Raw genomic sequence first — 25,755 nt, 5'->3', positions numbered from 1 at the left:
TGAACAAGGAGTTCCTTTGGCTCTGCTTCCAGGTTCCTGTTTGTTTCTCCTGTTCCAGATCTTTCGTATACTGACCCTGGCTTGTTTCCTGACTACTCTTGTTTGCTGCCTGCCGTGACCTTTTGACTTGTCTGACTACTCTCCTGGATTTCCCTTTGGCACCACATCTTGTTTCGGTGCCAAAACCACCGCTAGATGGTAGCATGGTGAGGGAACAAAAGAAAGGAGGAACTTGTTGCATGGAAAGAGGGGGCTGGGGGAATGTTTTGTTGGGAGGACAGAGTTTTTCTTGGGGAGAAAGGAGAGAGCCTCTCCAGTGGAGAACCAGCCCAGCCTGGGCACATTAAGAGAGCAGCAAGAGGGAAGCTAGTTATTCAGGTGGCAGAAGCAAGGAGTCTAGTGCATCTGCTGTGAGGCTGAGCATCCCGTCAAAGTGGAACAGGTGGCTGTGGACCTTCAGATAAGTTATGCCTGTTGTATGAAGAATCTTTTCTCAACTGTTAACAGCAGTCTTCTACATTCAACAAATTCCTGCCAACTTCTAGGAACTGGAGTGTCAGATATAACTTATTCCTGCCTTGGAACTCAATGCTTGTTAGCTGTTTGCCTGCTGGTGGCTTTGATTCTTTTTTTTTTCTCCTTTGCCCTTATTCTTACATTGACTCATTGCATTGTTGGGAAGTCACTGTTGGAATTGAGAGGAATCATAATATGTTCTTCTCAGAACTGGATTTACCCCCCCTCCCCCCTCGCTCTTCCAAAGGAGGAGAACTGTTTGACTCGTGTGCTCCATTCAAGTTTTTTTGATTCTATATTAAATTTTATTCACCTCTTAAACTCACTTTATTATAATAGTAACAAAAAGAAACTGCCTTTTGTTTGAACCTTTTTCCATTGGTGAGCCAGACCAGAGTAAGTGGCATAGTCAGGAGAACCGGAAATTTCGGAACCGGAAAAGATTGTGTTTTTGTTAAATGGTTATTTTTTACATGCAGTCAGACACCAGCACCAATCCCCCAGATTATCTGCAGCCCTCCGGTGCCATGGTATGTTCTCCTTTGGCAGCAGCTGATCCTTCTGAGGTGAAAGCAGATGAAGGTATCCCTAGGGGCAGTACTATGATCTCTGTGGGAGGTATCCGCAAGTGTTACACTTATACATTTCATAGGATGCGTAACCCAACATGAAGCTCAAAATTAGGCTTTTCAAGCAGAATTTGTTTTTTATTTTATTTATTTAAAATATGTGTGTGTGTGTGTGTATATATATATATATATATATATATATATCTTTCATTTCCGATATTGTTGCATTTTCAGCTAACCTAAGCTAGTTCTTTTTTAAAACATTTGTAAAGGACTATCAGAATTGTAATCCTTTTTAACTTATAGGCATTCTGAGTATTCGTTTAGCTACACAAAATAAGGTATGTGCATTGTTTTATGGAATTTTATACACGCAGTTCAGTGAAAATTTAATGTATTATGTCCTTTTCATTCTACCTGTCAGTGTACAATTTCAAGTCAAATTGACTGCCAAGCTGAATGTCAACCTGTAGGTCCATTTTGGTGATTTCCCCTGCCAAATCACTCAGAAAGGACTGACTTCCAATGACAGCTACCGTTTGCTATGAAGGATGATGTTGTAGAACACCTCCTGTTCATCCTCTCCTCTATATAGAGCGAATTGTGCTGTCTACACAGTGCTCAATCACTCCTATGCTCACTGGAAATAATTAAATTCTTGTGACTATTTTTTTGCACTGGAACATAGCTACAAAGCCTGACACCAGCATGTTGTCACTGGGACACAAAGTAAGAAAGAAACCTCCACATCTGGCCTATAAAGTTCCCCCACTCTATCCAAAAAATGTAAAAGGTTTACCTGGAGCATAATTTAGAATTAGAGATTTAAATGACTACAATTTACAAGTACAATGTTGCTGCAAGGTTTTTTATATACCCTGAGATTAATGTGTGTGAATGTTTGTAACTATGCCAGTATATTGGGGAGGCCACATTTGCTCGCTCATTACGTTTGCATCCAGCTTTGTAGCACAGTAAATCTGCTCAGCTTTACCAGCAGTCTTCAAATTTAGTGACCACAATGCTTCATTTAAATCTTGCCACTAGGGGGGAAATCTACACTTGAACTGTATACTTTCAGCCATGGTCACACTTTACTTATAAAAACTGTTTGGGACATTTTATTGAAATTCATCCTTAGTAACATAATAGAGGCACAAAACAATTTGTAGAGAGTGTAAAATGTTTTTATTGAAAGTACATTATTATATTTAGTAGTTAGCATTATAGAAAACACATGATTCTTAATATCTATATAGAAACACAATCTCAGTGAGGAAATAGGATGAGACCTGCATCCCAATATACTCGCTGTCCTGTCGCCACCCCACCCCCCACAAAATACTCTCATGAGCCTATTTGATAAGGCAGAGCAAGGAACAATGACATCATGCAAAGCGTAGTTACCCCTGGCAATCAATTCCTCATTGAAACCAGCCGATTGGTCACTGTGGGTGTTTTCACTTTGCATATTGCTCTTTGCCTTATTAAATACAATCTGCCATTAAAGCAAAGCACCTGCGTGAAAAAATGGAAGTAGCCATTTTCTAACATAGACTGGAGACTGTAATGCCATTATGCCACAAACTGAGCACAGATCACAGTGTTATAAAAAGGCATTTACAACCAATGGCCTCTTGCATGGGTGAGACAGGTGCTTTGTGACACACAATGCTTAAATAGGTCCTAGGCTCTGTGTCCTAGATTGACACACCATAGCATTCACTCTCTTCACATGTCTGCTCTCTTTACTTTTTGCCACCAAGGCTTATGCTCTTCATCATTTGCTTTTGTAAAACTGCAACTTGCTTACACCATGTCCAGCATCCAACTCCTATAGAATCTCAGCTTCCACTGCTTGATTTAGCCTGGTGCTTTGGGTGACATCTTTATTGCATTCCACAATGGAGGAGATTTATGACTCTTGCAGTGTTGTTGTAGTGCAGATTCCATGCTGCTTTTTTTTCCAACAGTTGTCAACTGTTAAACCATAATCTATAACTAGGGTCTGTGTCAATCGCATCTGACTGACATCAGTTTAAAGTGCTTTGGGGATCATTTAACTGGTGCATCTAACCTGCACTGGTCTGCTTCAGACTGGTTCTGCATTTCCATATGTGCATGGGAAAAGAAAACCTGTATGAAGCAAAAAAAAAACACATCCACACAGGCCCTAAAGCACACTACAGTCTCACAATAATTACTAGAAATGCTCATAATGCATCCCTGAATCCCATCCCAATATTATTCACTAAGAGATGAACAAGTATGAAGAGCTACACTGCAGCTTGTGGCTGCACTTCATGTGAACCTGTCAGTAACTTTACAGCTCTGTATAAATATATTCCTGACATGTTCTAATATGAAATGATGCATGAATAAGTTAAAACAGAATCACTTTTCCTATCACTTGAACCTTGTATAGGTAAAATCCACGCTTCAGTTCTAGACATTGCCTGGGCTGAAATGTCCTTAGTCAGCTGCATACAAAAGGCAGTGTCTCTTTTGCTCCAGTTTTATAACTTGGTAGCAAATCACACAAAGGGGATGGATGTATCACACGTATGTAAACACTGTCTATAGCTATCACCAACCTCTAAAAGCCATTGGCGCTTTTGTAATTAATTTCTACACAATTTGAAAAAGTTCCAATCAAATTCAGTTCATGATTCAATGGAAACTATGTTTCTTGGAGGAAATTTATAAATTCTGCACTTTCATATGCAGTACGTGGATTCACACTACATATGTGTTAGTAAATCTTCTCCACTGATCCATAAGTAGAGCAACAAAGACGACATTTCCAAATGCACCCAAATGTCTCATCTTGTAACTATTATGTTACTATTTGGATTCATTTTTATTCAGCTTTTCTTGCATTTCAAGAATAAAAGACAAAATCCCTGCTATGGGCAACAAACTTATGACATATATATTTTACTCTAACATTCACTCTCTGCTCTTCACCAATCACTCTTTGACATGTACACTCATTCACCTACCTTCTACATTCTGCAATATATGTGCTTTAATATTCATACTTATGTACCAACCACTTTGTACAATAGGAACTACAGCATCCCAATAGAGACATTTCTAACACCTACCTAAATGTGCATTTGCATACTGAAAATGTATCTCCAGGAAAAATATTTTATTTTAGTTTTTTAAAAATATAAGTGGCATAATAAAAGGGTTACCTTTCTCATGCATTAACTGCTGTCCATGACTCTGTGGGGTAATTTCTCTTCATTTCCTTCCCTGGTGACAACTTTCTCACCCAGTCAGGAAAAGATGGTAAAAATCTAAAAAAGAAAACGACACCATGCGAGGAATGATAGAACCCCAGTCAGTTTTTAATGGTGTGTCCCCTTTTGCATACTTTACCTTACTTCCTGTCTATATAATGTTGTTTTTTTAGGACAAGAAACAAGAGGAAATCTTTCCAACAACAGGGCTATACCTGATGGGCGACATTTTTAAAACCAGGCTAATAGTCCATTATTTTTTTGTTCTTTACTAAAAATACACAATTTTGCTAATTATTTACCTGAAAAACTATTTGCACTTTTGGAAAAAAAAAAAGATTTCACAGTTCTGCAAAAGTATATGGGTCTAATTTACTTTTAGCCTGTGCAAGTTTTATAAATGTCTATAAAGCATTTTGTTTTCTTTATCTCCCAGAATTTAGATTGTGACAAGCTATTGCATTGATGTATAAATCTCTGTTTTATCATCAAAGCAGAAAACAGGAGCAGGATTGTTCAAGATAAATTTAAATGTGGAGCACCCCACAGGATCACTTTAGTTCTTTCACTATGGCTGATGAAAGGTTTGTCTCTGCATAGCAGGTGTTATTTCTGTTAATTGGGAGAGGAAACCTGATGCTGCACAGCTGGTGTCCTTTACCACAGTAACCCTGTGTCCCAAAGAACAAAATAATGGCAAGTTTACTAGACCTGTTCACTTAACTTTACCTTCCTGGCCCCTTTGCTTGCCTTGTTATGTTTTCTTCCAACTACTGGACACCATTTAATCAATTGCATCCTTTGTTAATCATGGTGTATTCTATTGATTGTCATCACCAGATTCTATGATCTGTATTATATTCCTTGTTTGTGCTGGACCCATCACACAAATGACACCTACTTACTACCAGACATTTAGGTCAAACTCCATCTTGTTTAGCATTACTTTTGCTCACTCACCATTCAAAATTTTGTATGCTGTGTAATATCATCTGACCTATCAGCCCATACTATGATATGCTATGACAGCTTCTTTCCGATGCTGTGTCATTGATACTTCACTACTGTTTTCAAAACCTGGAACCATCTCATGGGCCACACATTCTACTCAGTACAGATATCACCACACCTGCTGTTGACCACTGGACACCATTCTTCTCAATTCCCAGACTTTACCTCAGTCATTGCTCATTACTTGTCTCCATACTTAATATCATGCTCCAAGCGCAGTAATGCTTCACAGTATTCTGATCTCTGGCCTGGGGGGTGTAAAATAAAATAGCTTTCGTGAATATTAAAGTTATAAGGAAAAGTACTCTTTAAGTATCCATTAATCGTTTCTCTATAAGCAGTCTCTATTTGTCCCTCCTCCCCACTAAACAATCATGGCCCCTGCAAAACAAACAATGCCTATTGAACGGTGATTTGGGGTAATGCCAGGCACTCAGTTGCATGATCAAAGTTCATCTCTGAAAGTTAGCTGGGACCATGAATATGTCAGTTTGGTGAGGGGATTGGCATCAGTTGGTATAGTCTTAATTGGAGGATGTTGCAGAAGTCCAATGAACGGTCACATTTGCCTCAGGAATCATCTTCCATACTAAAGCTACTGTGACGGCTGCTTGTCTTGGAGGCTCCTGGTGAGACAGAAGACAGGAGGGGGTCAGCTCCTCCCAGTGGCGAAAGAGCGTCATCCATAAGTATATCTGCAATGGCTGGATCTCCGGTCAAGCTTAAAAAACCCAGGCCAGGATCAACCAAGTCTCTCAGGTGGTCGGAAAAGTGGAGTGTTCCAAGGTCTAGCGTAGAGGGGTCTTGAGGTTGCTGATGGGTTGGCAGAGCTCCGAAGGCAGAAACAACTCCAGATAAAGGCTCCCCCTTGACAACATCTGTGGAGATGATGGCCTGTGGATTTCCTGTAAATCCCTGTAGCTGAGCCTGCATCTCCAATACCTGCAAAATGTGAACAGCAGTTACCTAGTAAGGTAGGCAGTAAAAAGGTACCTATTCATTATATTTGACCTCACACTGACTACACAATTTAATGAAAAGTAATCAATCTGGTCAAAAGCTTTTTCTTGGACCCACAGATATTATTCGGCCTAATTCTTTGCATCAGTTAGTCCCATACTGATCTTTTGCATAGTATTTTTTTTTTTCTTCAACACTGCTTTTGCATTTCAAGGGATAACTACCGCTATCATATGGAGCCTCTTTCTAAATTTATAGCAAAATGGCTTCTCCATATTAAACACACATTTACCTCCAACTCCCAATTTTTAAAATAGATGTTGCAAGAATTAATGCATCTTTTTAGGTTTTTATTACTTTGTGTGACAATGTGGTAGAGATTTCACCTATGCTATGTGCCTGTCAGAGCAGGACAAGAAACGAAGGCGACATCTGTCCAAACAAAAAGATGCAGGTGATATAGGTTCTATCCCTCGTCTGCTTTGTTGAAAACATTAAAAAATAAAAGCCACTACTGTATGTGGGTACTTTAGTGTCTGGGTGGGTGCACCCCCACCTTGTCCTCACTTGTTTCTGTGAGAAGTATTTGTTTGGTGACTTTAGTTTCCTCCAATGATTGTGCTGTTCACGCAGTGGACAGTTGTTGTTTCTGTTTGTATTTTTTTGTATTATGTCCCTTATCCCAACTGTTATACTTTGTTTTTCCCTACCCCTCTCCTGTGCCTGAGGCCTGTCCTGTTTGAGGTCCTCTAGGGTTTCCAGTTTGTTTGGGGGGAATCCCACATATTGTATTTATGACTGGTAATAAGGTTTTTACCCACAATGTACAGAGATTTAATTTGCCTCAGAAGCATAAAAAGGCTTTCTATTTTTTTAAATCCAATGGGGTGGATGTTATATGTTTACAAGAGACTAGATTCTCCACATCCTTCTAACCTAAGAGGTGTGCTTATAGCATTTCGGCTGGGCCTACCATTTACATGTAAACGGCAGATCACCGACCCCAAATGGCAGGTACCGTATTCTTCTGGGGACATTGTATGATATTGATGTTACTTTCCTGTCATATTATGCCCCCAACACTCACCAATACTGTTTTCTTACGCATGTGTTGCACCTACTCTCTATGCATTACCAGGGTTCCGTGATCTTTTGTGGGGACTCCAATTTGGTTTTAGATCCAGTCATGAATAAACAATCATGTACACAATTCTCCAGATCTGCCAGTACTGTCAATCCAGGGTGTGGAGCCTCAGCACATTTTCGAACTCTTCTAGGGGAACATAGTTTGGTGTATTCCTGGCGGGAATTTCACCCCACTATGAAGGATTTTTCCTTCTGTTCACATTCATATGATTTGTTCTCACAGATCGATCATATTTTCTTTACTCAGTCTTTTCTGCCTCAGGTGGTTCCAGCTTAAATTCACTCAGTGCCTTGGTGGGAGCACTCGCCTGTCTCTATAATGTGTTCCTCCACTCTCCCTAGCCCTCCTAGGGGGCTGTGGAGTCTGAACGACTCCTTGAATAAATCCAGGCACAGATGAATAAATACTTTTATTTAAATGATCGGGGGGGGGGCATTTCCCCGGTCACTTTATGGGAGGCTCATAAGGCTACCCTTCGAGCCCATCTTATACAGTTATCGTCTCGGTTCAGGCGGGAGCGCACGGGCCAGATAGCAGACTCAAAAACTACAGACCTTGGAAAGGGCCTGGAAGCATGCACACTCCAGAGCCCTTAAGAAACAAGTTACAGAAACCTGTCTTGCTCTAGATCTTCTGCTTAATGATCGGACCGAGAAATCCATGCGTTGGACGAGACAGAAATTTTACTTGCAGGCAAACAAATTTGGTACCATGCTGGCTAAAAGGCTGCAGGTGGGGGCACATTCTTTTAAACCATACAGGGTAAGATTCTGTGGTGGGTCCCTCACCTCCGATCCGGATAAAATAGTTACCAGTTTTGCTTCTTTTCTTTCTTCTATCTACTCTACTCCTCCTGCCTTTCCTGTTAATAGTGCAAATGAGTTTAAAGATCTTTCTCTACTTCCTATTCCACAATCATGCATAAATCATCTTAAGGCTGATGTTACCGTTGTGGAGACCTTGGCTGCCATAAAACTATTAAAATACTCAAAGTCCCCCGGACCAGATAGATTTTTAGCGACATACTACAAGAAATTTGCTGAGGTATTGGCGCCGTACCTCACCAGATTAATAAATTCTCTGAAAGAAGGGAGTGCTTTTCACCCGTAAGCCGTGGCTGTAAGGATGAGCATGAGCTCAAAAACTATCGTCCTATATCTCCCCTCAACCTGGATATTAAGCTCCTGGCCAAGATTTTGGCCATGAGATTGAATACTTTTTTGGGGAGCATTATACACAAAGATCACATTGGCTTCATTCCGCATAGGCAAGCCCCAGATAACATACGTAAGGTATCCCATCTTATATCTTTTTACATCTTACATATATTGCGAGAGAGAAAGGAGGCAGGCCTTTTACTTTCTCTTGATCTACAAAAGGCATTTGACAGTGTGTCTTGGGAGTATATCAGGTTTATCCCGGACAAATGGGGATTTCCCAAGAAGTTTGTGGACTGGGTCTTCTCCCTGTATAGAACACCCTCAGCCGCTGTCAAAAATGCTGGATATTACTCTAGCTCCTTTATAATTCGACGGGGAACTAGGCAGGGGTGCCCTCTGTCGCCCGCTTTGTGCTCGCTATGGAGCCCTTGGCGACCTATATTTGACGCCTAAATGATATACATGGAGTGCGAGTAGGGGGAACGGAATATAAACACTTATACGCAGAGAATATGCTGCTTACGCTGACCCAGCCTTTATTAATCTTTCCCCAACCTAGTGAGTACTCTCTTTGTTCTCCAGTTAGTAGGTGAACATGGAGAAATCAGTGGCATATAATGTTACTCCACCACCTGAGGTCCTAGGTAGGCTTCAGTCTGCTTTTTCCTTCCATACACTATATGCCACCAATTGACATCCTTTGCTTAGCTTCTTGCAATCCCTGCTCTGCGCCTGGTCCTCTCTTCCACTGTCCTGGCTACGCCAGATAGCGGCAGTAAAAATGTCATGGCTGCTGAAACTTCTCTACTATTTTAGAACCCTGCCAGTAGCGGTTCCGGCTGCAGTGCTCTGTACCTTAAAACGCCATGTAAATACATTTGTTTGTCATGGTAAGAAGCCTAGGGTAGCTCGGAGAACCATGTACACGACCAGGCTTTCCTGGGCTGTTGGGAGTACCCAACCTGGCTAAATACTATGCTGCGGCACAGATTAGTCAACTTTCTGCGCTGCATGCCTCCTCTAAGTCCCCTCTATGGGTTGCACTGGAAGCTGTGAATTGTGGCTCTTTCCCGATTTCTTCTCTACTTTAAGTGCCATTTTCACTGCGTCCCAGGCTTCTTAGCCCCCTGATGCAACACTCCCTTAAAGTTTGGGATACCTTTAGAAGCAGGTTTCGGCTCATAGATTGCAGAGGTGACCATGAAGACATCTGTTTTAATCCCCTGTTCCCACCTGGACATATGAACCCTATGGCGTTCCAATGGTGGAGGACAAAGGGTCTATGCTTGGCTAATCACCTAATTGGTATTTTAGGTCTTAAATCCTGGGATCAGTTGCGTGCGACCTACGAAATCCCACCCAGGGAATATTACCGATACATGCAACAGAGTCATTGGCTGTTGCCCTCTGTGAAGCAGGTTCATAGTCTGTAGGCTCTCACTCTGTTTGAAAGGATCTGCTATCTGTTATCCCCAGGCTTTATCTTCCTTCTCTACAGACAGCTTATTACTGTACCTTACGCCAGATCACAGCCATATGTCTGTAGATGGGAGGCAGATCTGGGTTGCAACCAACCTGAGGAGGTGTGGGAAGATGTATGGAGGTCTATATCCTCCTGTTCTTATAATGTGACCTCACAGGAATCTGCGTGCTAGGTATTATGCAAGATGGGCACGCTTTGATCCTGAATCAACGGGTTATGTTTTACAGGCTGTGATGCCATCGGTGATATGCTCCATATTTGGTGGACATGTCCTAAACTATCTGGTTTTTGGCAATAAGTACACAACCTACTCGGTTCTTTGCTGAATAGACCCATGATCGGGGATCCATGGTGTGCTCGCCTACACTTTCCAGATTTGCCGCTCTCTTGGCCCTCTAGAAACCTGGCAACCTTTGTTTTTATGGCGGCTCAACAAGCAATAGCCAGATCTTTGAGGACTGAGAGAGTGGCCTTCAGTGAAGGTAACTCTAGACTAGATATATTTAAGGGTAATGAGGACCTGACCAGCATTTTGACTGACACCTATGACCGGTTTTTGGAGGTGTGGGACCCCTGGATTGTTTAGTCACCCTACTCCCTGGGGCTCCACGGACCTCTAAAAGCTCGCTGGCTTTAGTACTTATTTTGTATTCTGTCAATGGTATTCTGGAGGATCTGCAGGCTTCAGGCACAGACTTTTCCCCCCGCTCCTTTCCCTATTTTCTTATATACTGTGTATTTGATATTCTCTATTGTCTTGTTCAATTTTATTTTTTCGTGCCTTTTTTTTGTACTTATGTGACTTTTTGTATTTGATATTCCTCAATAAAAACGATTGTTAATGAAAAAAAAAAAGTTTGAAAATAGATAAATATAATAGATTATAGCTGCAGTTGGATTGAAGGAGGAATGAGGAAAATAGGAATTTGGTTCCATAACAGTGACTGTTTCTTTGTATGAAGGACTGTTGGGAGCTATGGAGACTCAACTGAATGCAATGAATAGTATTTTGCCAGCATCTGCTCTATTCATGTCATGGTGTTCCTTATCAATGCTGTAAGCCTACTTTACATAATGTCAGCATTATTAAAATGAATGAAATTAATAACAAATTTTGCCTTGTCTTAATCAATACATTTTTATAAAAATAATAATAAGAATCCTGCGTGTTACCTGTACGCGTAGCAGCAAGTTCTGGTTCATCTGCTCTAGCTTGCGTTGTCGCCCCTCTAGTTCGCGGACTTTCTGCTGGTCTTTCTGCAGCTTCCTGATGTACTCAACAGATGCCTTCAAGATGGTGCCCTTATTCCAGCGCAGCTCCCTGGAAACAGGAAATATGCATAGCGTGTAAAGCTGGGTAAAGTGAAAACACAGGATGGGGCTCCACTATGGTGAGTGAATGCACGAGAAGGTGTATCCTGCACCATATAAACCTTTAACCCTTTTACTGTCAACAGCCAATGGCAACTTCAGAATCTATAGTTAATCCACCTTTCCACTTTTCCGAAATTTTCACTGTGTTATGCAGAGAGAACTCCATTCACTACCACCAGCTCAGTTCTATAACCTGCATGTTTTAAGTGAGCCACAAATTGCACACAAATGTAATGTGTAATGCAAATAACATATTAACAAATAACATATTACAAATCATGCATATGCATACATGCATATGTTTCAGTATGTTGTTTATAATTTTTCATTATAGTTAATATATTGTTTTTTTTAGACTGTATTTCCAATTTATTGTAGTATTCTTGAGCTATCAAACCATTGGAGGGATAAAATGATGCCTAGGATCTATGGCATTGGTTTTAAAATACATATCTAGTATACAGAGACTGTTGAATATTACTTACGGGTCACTGGACTTTGGAATGAGGGTCCCAAGCTCCTTAATTCTGTCATTAATATTAAATCTTCGCCTGCGTTCAACTGCAAAAAAAATATATTGGGTCAGATGTCTGCCATAGCACAAAATAATGAGGTGCAGTAACTGTTACTTGTGACTAGCTGGTATTGGTTACTAGGCTGTACCCCATTGGTGATATATTTATAGATAAAATCAAAGAAGAAGCTTAGTCCTTAGTATTCCTCATTCTTTATAGCTACTTCACCTTGACTAGTAAGAGCACTTTTGAAATTATTTCTCTGTGGAGTCTCTAGGATACTACTTGACACAGGTGGAGCAACTTGGTGATTACAGTATATCTAAATTCGAAACTTTTTTTATTTGGATTGTGAAAGGATTAGAACTCTGTTCAAGTCATCTGTCTGTGGGGACATTTAACTGAAACTGTCCTGGTGAGCATTATCACAGGGACAGAAAAAAGTAGTAGTACATCACCAGAACAGGAAGTTTTCTTTCAGTCTCTTTATGTTTACAACTGTTTCTGTAGGGACATAGCTAACAACACAGAAGTTTCCAAACATGAGCAACACCCAGACAAGCCACATTGCTCTGTCAGCATTCCTGTGGCTTAAAGAAAGCATAGGGCCCTAGTCTGCCTGCACATGTTCAGCACAGGCTTCGTGCCATCACCAGGCCTCACAACACAATGCTCTATTGTCTCCAAATGTAATTGTTCACTTATCCAGTTCCCACAAGGCGAACCACTAGCCAGCAGACTGTACAACACAACCAGAATGCTGATTGGCTGTTCAAGTTTAAAAGGGATCATTCAGTATATATATATATATATTTTTTTATGTCCAGGTCTATAAACAGAACAGTTCATTTAAGTTTTTTTTTTTTTTGACCCAATGTTGTTCATCATTGCATAGCATGTACCAATGCCATAATTTACTGCTAGCAAATATGGCCTGCATAATAATCCTTTGCAGCAATTCTACATCCAATATCATAGCAAACATTAGCACTTGGAAAGAAAGAATTCAGTTATGTTAGGCATGCGAACCCCCCACCCTAGCATGTCAGGCTTCAGCTCAATAACTAACAATCAAAAACCAATCAAGTGTTGCAATGTGAAAGAGCTCAGGGAAAGTATACCTTGGCTCTAAATCCAAAAGTCAGAGTATGACAGCGGGGTTGCTGTAGGCAAGAACACTAACAGTAAGATGGTGGGAGTGGTTTTGGCAGGTACTTTGTTAAGACCAGTGTGCTTTAACTTAAATTTTTACTTACTTAAGTTATGGTTATCCTTCTTCTGGCGCTCTTTTATCAGTGCCTTCGCTTCGTGTTCTGTGTGATGGAAATGAGAAAATCTGTAAAATCTTGGATGGACCCAAAATTGAATATACAGTATATACTGTGCCCATGCCTCTACCTGCCCTGAATATTTGAGAGAACATTTTAATAATCATTCCAATTTTTAGCAACTACTGCTAAGCATGTCATATTTCCTAGATCTCCTAAAACTGCCAGCCAGCATGAGAATGGCATGGAATTTATTTGTTTAGTGATCTCTTCATACTATTATCAAGTCATGCTCGATTGAAGTTTACTGTTCAAAATATATCCCAACTAGCTGTGCATCACCCATCATAAATATATAGCTCTGTGGTTATTTATTGCAGGTTTGTGGGAAATCACACACCAGTGATTGGCAGATGCAACATATAATGCTATTGTTAGTGCTACCAATGCAATACTATATAGGAAAAATATAAACAGAAAATGGATTTCTCTTTCGACTACAGCAAAAGAAACTGCATCCAGCAAAGTACATATTTCTTTTTGACTATGAAAAGGTTCAGGAGGGCACAGAAACAACATGTAATATCAAAACAGAAGACCTGTTTATCTAGAATGAGTAGTTCAATAATTTAGACATAGATGTCTGATCTGAAACCCACCTGAATATTCTTTCTTAATATTTGGTAGGTCAGCTGGACAGGAGTTGCTGACAGTGATACTGGGAGCGGACATTCCTGGAGCACAGAACATATCGAGAAGGTTTCCTGTTCCTGGAAGCTGGGGAGACATCAAGTACCTGTTTAATAAGTGAAGTACCCTGTCCAATATCTACTTTATTCAAAGGAGGTATCCCTATTTAGTTATGGTTAAATCTGAGATGAATATTACATAATATAATTGTTTGTCTGTCTACAGTTGTGGAGTGCTTACTGTTTTTACATTTTTTGTATCTTTTTGCCTAGTTCTCAAAACACAGAATCGAATTACATTGACTATGTTACATTTTGGGAGCCACACAATGACTTCGGTGCTCCAGGCCTTTCTGTACTAAACATTCGGTGGGTGTTGTTACTGCCCACTTTTACTTGCTGTTCACCCTCTCCTCCTCTATGCTGTATTATAGCAGCCCTTTAGGTCATTAAGGAGTCTTCCCCCTGGTTGTTGGTGCATTGCATGGCTTTTTGTGACTAGTTTACTTCCCAGGCTCTGTGTGTTACTATAACATTACTACATTAACTAATTCCTGTGTATGTGTATGAACTTTTTTTTCCTGTCCTGTATATGTGGACATGCCTTTTCTGTTACCTAAGTAGTTCCCAGGCAGTAACCTTGACCTCATATTTTATAGATGTTCCTGTGACTGCACTATCCCTGCCCTGTTTTGTTTTTTTTTTTAATGTGGTTTGTTACCTCCGTTGCAAACCTAAAGACTTAAGTGAATTTTAACACGGCACCATATCATTGCATTAAAAGGGCTCCTCAGTGAAGACTAATTACTTCTTAGAATCTGTGCCATGGCAAAAATCCAATCCTGCTACACGTGTCACGTATACCGCACTACACAGTAGCGACAGCATTCCCTATTACTCATGAACCTATGATTGCAAGCATTAACAGAAAGCATGGAGGATGACAAAGTCACTTACTGTGCTAGGTAGGTTTGCTCTCTCCACAAATCCCATCATTTCATCATTGTAGCTGGATTCCAAACTTATGATCTCATCAATGACATCACTAATCTAAAATGATGAATAAAAATCGTCTAAGGGGAAAAATATAGGTTCACTTTAAAGTTGAGTAAAAACAAAATTACGATATGTGAGGCGGCTACAGATAACATCCACAAATGACTATTAACCTCCACACACTTGCAAGGGAAATTAAACTTTTATTACTAATATTTCTAACAACTGCCATTAAGGGTAAAATAATGATGTAGGTGATTGTCTGTATTTTGTATAGAGACACTTCAGTTTAGTGTAAATGTATTATAAGTTAAGACTTTCCAGACCATACTCATGCAGCATGTCAAAACAGGAAGATCCAGATACATAGATAGCTAAAGGTATATGCAAAAAAATAAAATAATTTTTATTGATATATTCTTTTAATGGTTGGTGCTCAGGATGCTTTGGGGGCTGAACCAAGTGTAATGTTACATGAAAAGTTGAGATTTGCACACAGGCAAATTATATATACATATATATATATATACACATACACATATATTCATACACAGTTAGGTCCATAAATATTTGGACAGAGACAACTTTTTCTAATTTTGATTCTATACATTACCACAATTAATTTTAAATGAAACAACTCAGATACAGTTGAACTGCAGACTTTCAGCTTTAATTCAGTGGGTTGAACTAAAAGATTGCTTAAAAATATGAGAACTAAAGCCTTTTTTTTACACAATCACTTAATTTTAGGGGCTCAAAAGTATTTGGACAAATTAAAAAGCTGAAAATAAAATTTAATTTCTAATACTTGGATGAAAACCCTTTGCTGGCAATGACAGCCTGTAGTGTTGAACTCATGGACATCACCAGATGCTGGGTTTCCTCCTTTTTAAAGCTCTGCCAGGCCTTTACTGCAGCGGCTTTCAGTTGCTGTTTTTTGTGTGCCTTTCTGTCCAAAGTTTAGTCTTCAACAAGTGAAATGCATGCTCAATTGGGTTCAGATCAGGTGGCTGACTTGGCCAATCAAGAATAATCCACTTCTTTGCTTTATTAAACTCCTGGGTTGCTCTGGCTGTATGTTTTGAGTCTTTGTCCATCTGTATTATGAAACGCCTCCCAATCAATGTGACTGCATTTAGCTGGATTTGAGCAGACAGTATGTCTCTGAACACCTCAGAATTTTTTCGGCTGCTTCTGTCCTGTGTCACATCATGGATAAACACTAGTGTCCCAGTGCCACTGGCAGCCGTGCACGCCCAAGCCATCACACTGCCTCCGCCATGTTTTACAGATGATGTGCTATGCTTTGGATCATGAGCTGTTCCATGCCTTCTCCATACTTTTTTCTTGCCATCATTCTGGTAAAGGTTGATCTTGGTTTCATCTGTCCAAAGAATGTTTTTCCTGAACTGTGCTGGCTTTTTTAGAAGTTTTTGAGCAAAGTCCAATCTAGCCTTTCTATTCTTGAGGCTTATGAGTTGGCTTGCACAGGCATGGGCAAACTACAGCCCACGAGTCGTATATGGTCCAAAAGGGATATTTCTCCGGCCCTTTGCGTGTTGGACGGCTCTGGCCGGTGCCACCCTGAGCAGGGACAAGCGAAGGACCCCGCCAGGGGGTGCACCAGCCAGAGCCACGGAACACATCCCTGGATGTGAGTATGCAATGATAGAATGGGTAGGCTGTGTCACGTCATGTTCAGGGGTGTCATGTTGGCATAACCCCGCCCACTCTACCATCAACCCGGCCCTTCTGGCAAATTTTTTTTCAGATTGTGGCCCAACTAAAACAGTTTGCCCACCTCTGGGCTTGCACCTTGCAGTGAACCCTCTGTATTTACTTTCATGCAGTTTTCTCTTTATGGTAGACTTGGATATCCATATGCCTACCTCCTGGAGAGTGTTGTTCACTTGGTTGGCTGTTGTAAAGGGGTTTCTCTTCACCATGGAAATTATTCTGCGATCATCCACCACTGTTGTCCTTCGTGGACGTCCAGGTCTTTTGGCATTGCTGAGTTCACCAGTGCTTTGTTTCTTTCTCATGATGTACTAAACTGTAGATTTTGCCACTTCTAATATTGTAGCAATTTCTGTTTTTGCAGCTTAAGGATGGCTTATTTCACCTGCATGGAGAGCTCCTTTGACCGCATGTTGTCTGTTCACAGCAAAATCTTCAACACACAAGTGCACAACCCCCCCAAAATAAACTCCAGGCCTTTTATCTGCCTAATTGATAATGACATAACGAAGGAATTGCCCACACCAGCCCATGAAATGGCCTTTGTGTCAATTGTCCAATTACTTTTTGAGCCCCTGAAATGAAGTGATTGTTTGCTTAAAAAAAAAAAAGGCTTTAGTTCCTAACATTTTTTATGCAATCTTTTTGTTCAACCCACTGAATTAAAGCTGAATGTCTGCAGTTCAACTGCATCTGAGTTGTTTCATTTAAAATTATTTGTGGTAATGCACAGAACCAAAATTAGAATACATATATATAAAAATATGGATCTTCAGGCTACTGACAAATGTTCATGCAGAGATTACTTGGTTGAAAGACTTTTTACTGCTACTCTTAGCCTAGGGAGCACACATTATTAGCAACACTTTTTCTCTTATAAAACAGCTAAACAAAATGTGAGGAAAAAATACTCCAAAACAGCAGCAGAAACAATTTTTTATATAAAATACCTTGGCTCTAAAAAATGTTAATGTATGCCTCTTAGCTCCTAAAAAGTTAAACTTCTTTAAAATGTCACCTTACCTAACAAGCTATACAATAAATATGAAGTGTGCACAATCCTGCAGGTACAAACGCAGAAATGAAGAAAGCAACCAGCCTGGACAACCTCCTGAGGGGACAGCTGCATATTACCAGAAACTTTCCTGAGCAGATAATTTACCTATTCCCTGTGAATCATTTCTGGTTTTTTCACTTTTACCCAATTGGCTTGTAAAAGTCAACTGTAGGACAATCCCCTCCAGTCTGTTACAGACTACAGGAAATCTGATCTGTAGTGATCCTTTTATGTTCTGTAAAACTCAGCCCCAGCAAAAACCTTTTTTTGTTTTTAGCACTGTCCCACTGGTACCTGTATCTTTCCTGGTGTTATGAGGACAGGAAGTGAGGGTTTTATCATGGTTTTAAGGCAAGGAAAAGTGCAAATGCCTAGGACCCTCTGTAGCAAGAATGGTGAGGCTTTCTGATTATTCCTCTTCGAGAGCCACCTAAGAGTTAATCTTTTTAGCAAGTCAAATACAAAACATGGAATACTGAGTACATGTGTTGTGGATGTACAGGTGGATTTGTGTAAACCGTCTGGTCTGTGCCCTTGTGAACATTTTGTGTCCTACTTCCCACACTAGGTTGGGGTGGGAGTGACCTGATAAGAAGAAAGTTATGGCTGTTATGAGAAAGAAAGCAACTGGTAATATACAAAATATATTCTCATACTAACAATTTAAAGTGTTTTTCATATTATAATGTAACAAGAAGGTTTAGTCAAAATGAGCTAGCAATGATCATGTAACGAGCTGATTGGTGGAGTTCAGTGTATAATTGTTAACTCCAGATATCACAGAATTGAGTGCTAACGCTGACATTTTCTTGATACGCGTAAAGAAATGCCAGCTTCTACCTGCCTTACTCTTCCTAGTTAGATGAAATGGAAATGTGTACTCCCTTGGGTAAACCGAGTTGCATGATCTTGCAACTGTTGCTGTTGTGGACCATTGTACGCATCCAATAAAGATACGTATTAACTTTTAATTAAGCAGTGCCTGAGTGTTTTATGTCGTTCTTTAACCCTTCTTGACACTTGTATTCCCACAAACACTTCCAACTTGTTACACCCTCACCTTCTCCAATGCTCCAAAATTAGGATGACCGGGTGTGCAGGGAATTGGAATGATGTGCATTTGAGGCCCCTACTTCATTTGTGCCCAGGCCCTATTTTGTCTTAAACTTTTCCTTATAATTCCATAAATCTCCCCACCAACCATTAAAAACCAGGTGTGTTTACCAATGTTTCCAACAATGAACTTCCCTGTTAAATATACAACTGGAGTTGTTTTGTTATATCTGTTTAATAAGTGCAAATTAAAAAAAAAGTTCCCAGGTTATTATTCAAATTGATCCATAGGTTGGCTGCTGGTGTAAATGGGCCATTCAGAGGTCATAACGCAAAGAAGTTAGGTCACTACTGACTCTTTGTAAACCCTTCCTTATTTTATTAACTGCTGTCTGTTAGGGAAATGCTAAAACTGTGTGCAGATACTAGTCCTTGAGGAAGGGAATTAAAGATCCCTGGTCTAAGATGGAATGTCCCCATACTTTGGAGAGACTTGCTCCCTTTTCATGTTCTGTTTCTGGAATAGGAAGTGTATGTGTATGAAGGATTACCAGACAAAAATAGATGGAAAAATCCTGTAAAAAGGAAAACTTATGCAGCATTTATTGGAAATGCTTTATTTCTATTTCATCTCTATTTTCCATAGAAAATTGGTTAAATAAACACATTCATTGTTAAACATTCTTGCAGCAGTATACCAGAGCAACAGAAAAAAACACCTTACACACAAACAGATAAGGCTCATTGGTGTAGATGAAAGGAAGATAAAAAAATTTGCAACCCCCTTGTTTTTAATACATACCTCCTTCTCTGAGTTGGAGCCAATTTTTAGTTGAGCCAGAGGGCTGTTGGGAGCACTGCTGGCTGATGGAAGGAGCGTCTGCTCTGTCTGAGGAGAGGCCCCAGACACAGCAGGGGCTGGAGTGGTGGTGCTTGGAGCAGAAGCATAAATGGGCATTTTAGCTCCAAGGGTGGTGGAAAGGTACTGCCTAACCTGCTGTCTCTGGGACTCCTGGATATGGTATTTTGTTGGGTTCTCCAAGTGTGTCTGCACCTGTGAGAAGAAAGAATATATGAAGAGAGGTCACAAGATATGTTATTTACCAAATGATGTCTGGTCATTATTTACTACTAGGCATCCTCCATTTGTTTTATCTTCTGCTGTTTATGTGCCTGCCTCATTTCCTGTACCAGGTGAAATTTGTCACCCAGAACAGGAAAAAAATGTAAACGAGGAGGACACAGACAGCAGTGTTAAAGGAGGAGTAGTACTTTAGTGTAGAGCAGGTTTTCACTGGATAGTAAGTGATAAATTATGATTTTTACTAGTTTTCAGTGACAAAGGCACATACTATGCAAATTATAAAACATTTTCAGTACCAAACTGCTCATAACACATGCACTTGGCTTACCCCCTGCCCCATGACATGCTGATCGGTGGTGCAGTTCTTGCACTGGCACAAATGCTCCCACCGCATTATAAGTAATGCCTTTCTTTATCCTGGTACAAAGGTATCAAGCTATAACCAAGGGTGATTAAAGCAAGTGGCCATACAAAGGAGCTAAAGTTCAAGTTTTTATTAGTATGGGAACACAAAAAAATAAAATGATAATATGGTTAACCTACAGCATTTATATGAGCAAGTCTTACCTTTAGCACCTCCAATGGCACCTGTGCTGGAGTTGGTCGGGCTGGCTGGGTCACACTTATGGCTGGGGTAGCTGGTGGGACATTGCCACGCTCTGCTAAGAGCTGTGTGGCTTTCTGTTCCTGTTCCTTGCGTTCCTGTTCTTGGGCCTGTGCCCGCATCAGCTGCTGTCTGAGGAGAACCCTTGAAGACATGGCACTGGAGGTCTGTATTGGAGTCTGAGGGTTAGGTGCTATTGTCTGGCTGCATTGAAAAAATAAAGACCACTTAAAACACAATCTGCAAACTGGATTTACCATCATTTATTTGTATTGTACTAGAAAGTTTATAAAAAAGGATGAACTAATTTAGCTTTAAAATCAAATCAAGGGTACCATTGTTGACCTATTTCTGAAAATGTTATCTGTCTGGCTTTCATGCTGACCTGCATTCTTCAACTCTAATCCTTGAAACAAGTATGCACACTTTTTTAACAGGGATCAGAAATGGCTGAGTTATGGCAAGGTTTACCGTATTTTTCGGACCATAAGACGCACTGGACCATAAGACGCACCAGTTTTTTAGAGAAGGGAAATGAAGAAAAAAAGATTCTGAAACAAATAGTGTCCTAAAATATTTTATGTGCATTAAAAACCAGAGGGGGGACGGGACAGCAGCTGGGAAGGATACATTTTGATACATTTGGACCATAAGACGCAGGGACTTTTTCCCCCCACTTCTGGGGGGAAAAAAGTGCGTCTTATGGTCCGAAAAATACGGTACTTGTGATTGGTACTATGAAATAGTAAACCAAAGTTGCAGTACCAAATTTGACCAGAAGAAAGAGCTTTTGGGCCTTTCTGTAGGCTAATAAAGAACACATGCTGGATACAATACAATTATAGAACGAAGATAACATTGGAAACCTTTTTTTCTCTTGTCCTACATTTGCCTATCATGCAGTGCTGTTTACATTTTATTTTCTTCCCCAGAATATCTGAGTTAGACATTGATTCCACATGTGCACAGAGGACATAGAACTAGATCAAACAAATCATTTTGTCCAAATTTTAACAATACATATTTAAAGAATGAGCCTTTGGCAACAATCAATCAATGTAACTGAGCAGTGAATCAGTATCTAAAACTCAAGATTGAGCACCTACATATATGAAATATAAACGTGACATCAAAAAAGTAACAATGCGACTTTAGGGTAAATGCTATATTAACTGCTTATGTTTCCGCTCAGTGGAAGTACACCTCTGTTCACACTATAGGGAAACAGGATTTTTGCAGTATTGGATGTCTGGTATAAAAAAATGCTGACTGTGTCACACTCTTATCTCATGGCATGTCAGGAGTTGTCAGTGTTGCTGTTTTTCCCCTGTTCATCTGAAATTTATCAGCCCTTCCTGTTCTCTGGCTCCTACATTTGTGTCTATATTGCGCATTCCTCCTGCGTGGGTGTCCCGTGTGTCATGTCCCAACAAAGCCCCAATTATCTCACCTGGCAGGGATTGGCTGGCTCTTTAACTGGTAGAACTGCTCCTTGCTGGGCTCTAGGGCCTTCTCCACATCAATGTCAGCAACAATTCCAGATTCGGGCAGAAGCGGACTGAGGCTGGTGGAGAGAAAAGAGGAAAGTTAGGAGGATATAGAAAAGGACAAATGTTTTGTTTTTGTAACAATCATACAGTGATGACCTCTCTGCTCCTCCTAATACACAGAAATTAGGATCTACTGACCCTGTCCCCTCATCCTAATACACAGACATCAGTATTCACTGACCTCTTGCTTCCCTAATACACAGACATCAGGTCTAATTGACCTCTCCTCTCCTAATACATAGACATCAGGTAACACTGACCTCTCCCTTCCCTAATATACAGACATCAAGATTCACTGACCTCTCCCCTTCTCCTAATATACAAAAAAAGGATTCACTGATCCCCTCTCTTCCTCCTAATACACAGATATCAGGATTCATTGACTTCTCCTCCTAATACACAGACATCAGGTAACACTGACCTCTCCTCCTAATCCACAGACATCAGGTAACACTGACCTCTCCTCTCCTAATACACAGACATCAGGTAACACTGACCTCTCGTCTCCCTAATACACAGACATCAGGTAATACTGACCTCTCCTCTCCTAATACACAGACATCAGGTAACACTGACCTCTCCTCTCCCTAATACACAGACATCAGGTAACACTGACCTCTCGTCTCCTAATACACAGACATCAGGTAATACCTCTCCTCTCCTAATACACAGACATCAGGTAACACTGACCTCTCCTCTCCTAATACACAGACATCAGGTAACATTGACCTCTCCTACTAATACACAGACATCAGGTAACACTGACCTCACCTCCTAATACCCAGACATGAGTGGAGTCTGACCTTTCCTCTTCTAATACACTGAGGACACAACTGCTGCTTTTAATATACAGGCACAGAATCAATGTAAAGCCTTCTAATTCAGCTCACTGTTTATTACATTTGCTGTGTTGTACATAGCAAAACCCAAAGCAGATAAGTGATTGTCCCAATCTGATGGATGGCCTGTGAGCTGCACAGTGCTCGTCTGCAGTTTAGAACAGGTTACTTTATACAATTTCTCCATTTTGAAAATTACAGTTAGTACACAATTGAGTGTAAAGTTATGTAATAATTTCTGCTTTTGATACTTCCATTTGCAGAAAAAAAATTACTCATGTGTATCAGATAATCACAGGACAGAGGAAGTCCCAGCATTTCCCCTGTTACTCAGGAAATTCTTGTGACCTGAAGAGAGGATGCAGTTTACTGTAAGGGACCATGACTTGGCAGTGTTATACCCCCAGCAAGAATAATTTATATTATTATTATTACATTCGAGGCAGTGAGAGTAGTAGCAGCATTACAGTACTAATAAACAGGTAATTAATGAACAGCAACATTCGGCACCATTTGTAGTAAAGACATTCCCTCTTTGTTTTTTATTTCTTCCTTATGATAGAGTGTAGATACCCTTTTATATAGATAATAAGTTCCACTGATAAAATGATTTTGCCAATGGTTCAAAGGTTAAATGCTGCCTCTGCCCGTGCTAACTGTGCCTCATGGTAATTCCAAATTCTGCTTTTGATTGGGAGCATCTTATACAATCTAGAAATATTTTGATTAGCATTTTATAACATGAATGAGCGTGAGAAAATTGCTTGTTCATAACCGTTGGCCAAAGAAAAAGAAGAAGAATAAGATACCATGAATGTTTATTCACAGTGGCACCCTTCCTAGAAGATTTTATAACCCAGGCCCTCACATTTCTCTATTTAGTTCTTATCTAATACACACTGTCTATGTATAGTCTCCACCCAAAAGGGTCTTTTTCCTGGAATAAAACATCAGTTCCCAGCAGGGAAACAGAATACACAAGTTTTCAGAATATATTTTATATTAACAATATCATGAAAGCTCAGGGAGCCAACTAGTTTCTCCATTTACTAGTCTGCTGTGAATATAGTAACTACATCAGGGGTTCCCTAAATACTTAAAAGCTGTTTCAAGGATTCACCTATGTTAAAAAGGTTGAGAAGAATTGCTGAAGTTAATGCCTAGACAGCTGAGGAAAGTGCAGCCATCTCCACATTCAGGTGTCCATTTCATTAACATTTTTTTATTTTGTAAACTAAATCAGTGATTTCAGTGATGTCACTTCTTCCAGTAAGGGTGCATTCTTTATGTTGGGAACTTTCCATAAAACCTGACCTGAGACTGTGTACACAATGACGACATTTTATGTGGTGATACAGGCGAGTTGTTGGTGCAGCTCCTCACAGAAAAACATATCAGCAGATTCTGTATTATCTTAGTATTTCAAATATTTTGTCATCAACTTTCTTGCCTAATTTTAAGATAAAATTCCCTGTTCTGACAGTGGTGCAGTTTATATAGCAAAAAAAGTTTACTGGTTCTTGCATTCCCACTTAAATGTTAATGCAGTATTCTCCCCAGATTTTTTTTATTTTTAAGCAGGGTGGGAAGAAGCTTAAGGTGGTTAGCTGCACCTATTGTGACCCAACTCTTCAGTAACCACCCAAAAACAGTCGGTGGTTAATGAAAAGTGCCAGGTGGTACACCCAGCTAAAATGGGCTAGGGAGAACACTATAATTGCACTGATCTCTTAGCAATTTTGTCCAGACTGTATAGTAATTATTATTAACTTGTAGTTATATAGCGCTGACATATTATGCAGCGCTTTACAAAGTCCATAGTCATGTCACCAACTGTCCTTCAGAAGGGCTCACAATCTAATGTCCCTACCATAGTCATATGTCATTAACACAGCCTAAGGCCAATTTGGTGGGGGAGACAACTAACTTAACAGCATGTTGCTAGGATGTGAAGGGAAACACATGCAAACATGGGGAGAACATAAAACCTCCATGAAAATAGTGTCCTGGCAACTTGTGTCCCTAGTTTTTTAAAGGTTACTAGTCACTGAGCCAACCGTGCTGCCTATGGAACATAAATTTACAAAAAAACTTGTTTTATAAACAAAATTTTGAAGTGGCTATTGTTACTACTAGTAACAAACTAGTTAGCTAGTCATATATATAATATAATATATAATATAATAATAATAATAATAATAATAATACTAGACACTGCTAACATAAACATTTGGACAGAGACAACTTTTTTCTAATTTTGGTTCTGTACATTACCACAATTAATTTTAAATGAAACAACTCAGATGCAGTTGAACTGCAGACTTTCAGCTCTAATTCAGTGGGTTGAACAAAAAGATTGCATAAAATGTGAGGAAATTTGAGCCTTTTTTTACACAATCACTTCATTTCAGGGACTCAAAAGTAATTGGACAATTGACTCAAAGGCTATTTCATGGGCTGGTGTGGGCAATTCCTTTGTTATATCATTATCAATTAAGCGGCTAAACGGCCTGGAGTTGATTTGAGTGGGGGTTGCTTGTATGTGGAAGATTTTGCTGTGAACAGACAACATGTGGTCAAAGGAGCTCTCCATGCAGGTGAAACAAGCCATCCTTAAACTGAAAAAACAGAAAAAAACCATCCGAGAATTTGCTACAATATTAGAAGTGGCAAAATCTACAGTTTGGTACATCATAGGAAAGAAACAAAGCACTGGTGAACTCAGCAACGCCAAAAGACCTGGACGTCCACGGAAGACAACAGTGGTGGATGATCGCAGAATCAATTCCATGGTGAAGAAAAACCCCTTCACAACAGCCAACCAAGTGAACAACACTCTCCAGGAGGTAGGCGTATCAATATCCAAGTCTACCATAAAGAGAAGACTGCATGAAA

The 25,755-nt window shown here is 40.0% G+C and overlaps 2 protein-coding genes and 1 long non-coding RNA gene across 3 annotated transcripts in view; 2 read left to right on the top strand and 1 right to left on the bottom strand.

Annotated features, from left to right (window-relative positions):
* CCDC120 (coiled-coil domain containing 120) overlaps positions 1-25,755 on the top strand; it is a 108,306-nt gene that overhangs the window by 26,255 nt on the left and 56,296 nt on the right. The window lies entirely within an intron of this gene.
* The window catches only part of TFE3 (transcription factor binding to IGHM enhancer 3), a 28,832-nt gene continuing 5,327 nt past the window's right edge, over positions 2,251-25,755 (bottom strand). The window contains exons 2-10 of the mRNA XM_072429604.1: positions 21,922-22,035; positions 20,435-20,675; positions 19,586-19,837; positions 14,898-14,990; positions 13,911-14,028; positions 13,240-13,296; positions 11,954-12,029; positions 11,268-11,415; positions 2,251-6,286 (exon numbers count right to left, since the gene is read on the bottom strand). Coding sequence (XP_072285705.1) covers positions 5,915-6,286; positions 11,268-11,415; positions 11,954-12,029; positions 13,240-13,296; positions 13,911-14,028; positions 14,898-14,990; positions 19,586-19,837; positions 20,435-20,675; positions 21,922-22,035 — 1,471 coding nt within the window. The 3' untranslated portion in view covers positions 2,251-5,914. The remainder of the gene's footprint in view (positions 6,287-11,267; positions 11,416-11,953; positions 12,030-13,239; positions 13,297-13,910; positions 14,029-14,897; positions 14,991-19,585; positions 19,838-20,434; positions 20,676-21,921; positions 22,036-25,755) is intronic.
* LOC140343101 (uncharacterized) lies at positions 11,357-14,164 on the top strand. The gene is made up of 2 exons (XR_011923253.1): positions 11,357-11,485; positions 13,939-14,164. It is a non-coding gene; the product is annotated as an uncharacterized lncRNA (long non-coding RNA).

This window comes from Pyxicephalus adspersus, chromosome Z, assembly GCF_032062135.1.
Source record: "Pyxicephalus adspersus chromosome Z, UCB_Pads_2.0, whole genome shotgun sequence".
Lineage (NCBI taxonomy): Eukaryota > Metazoa > Chordata > Amphibia > Anura > Pyxicephalidae > Pyxicephalus > Pyxicephalus adspersus.
This window is presented reverse-complemented; position numbering and strand designations above follow the sequence as displayed.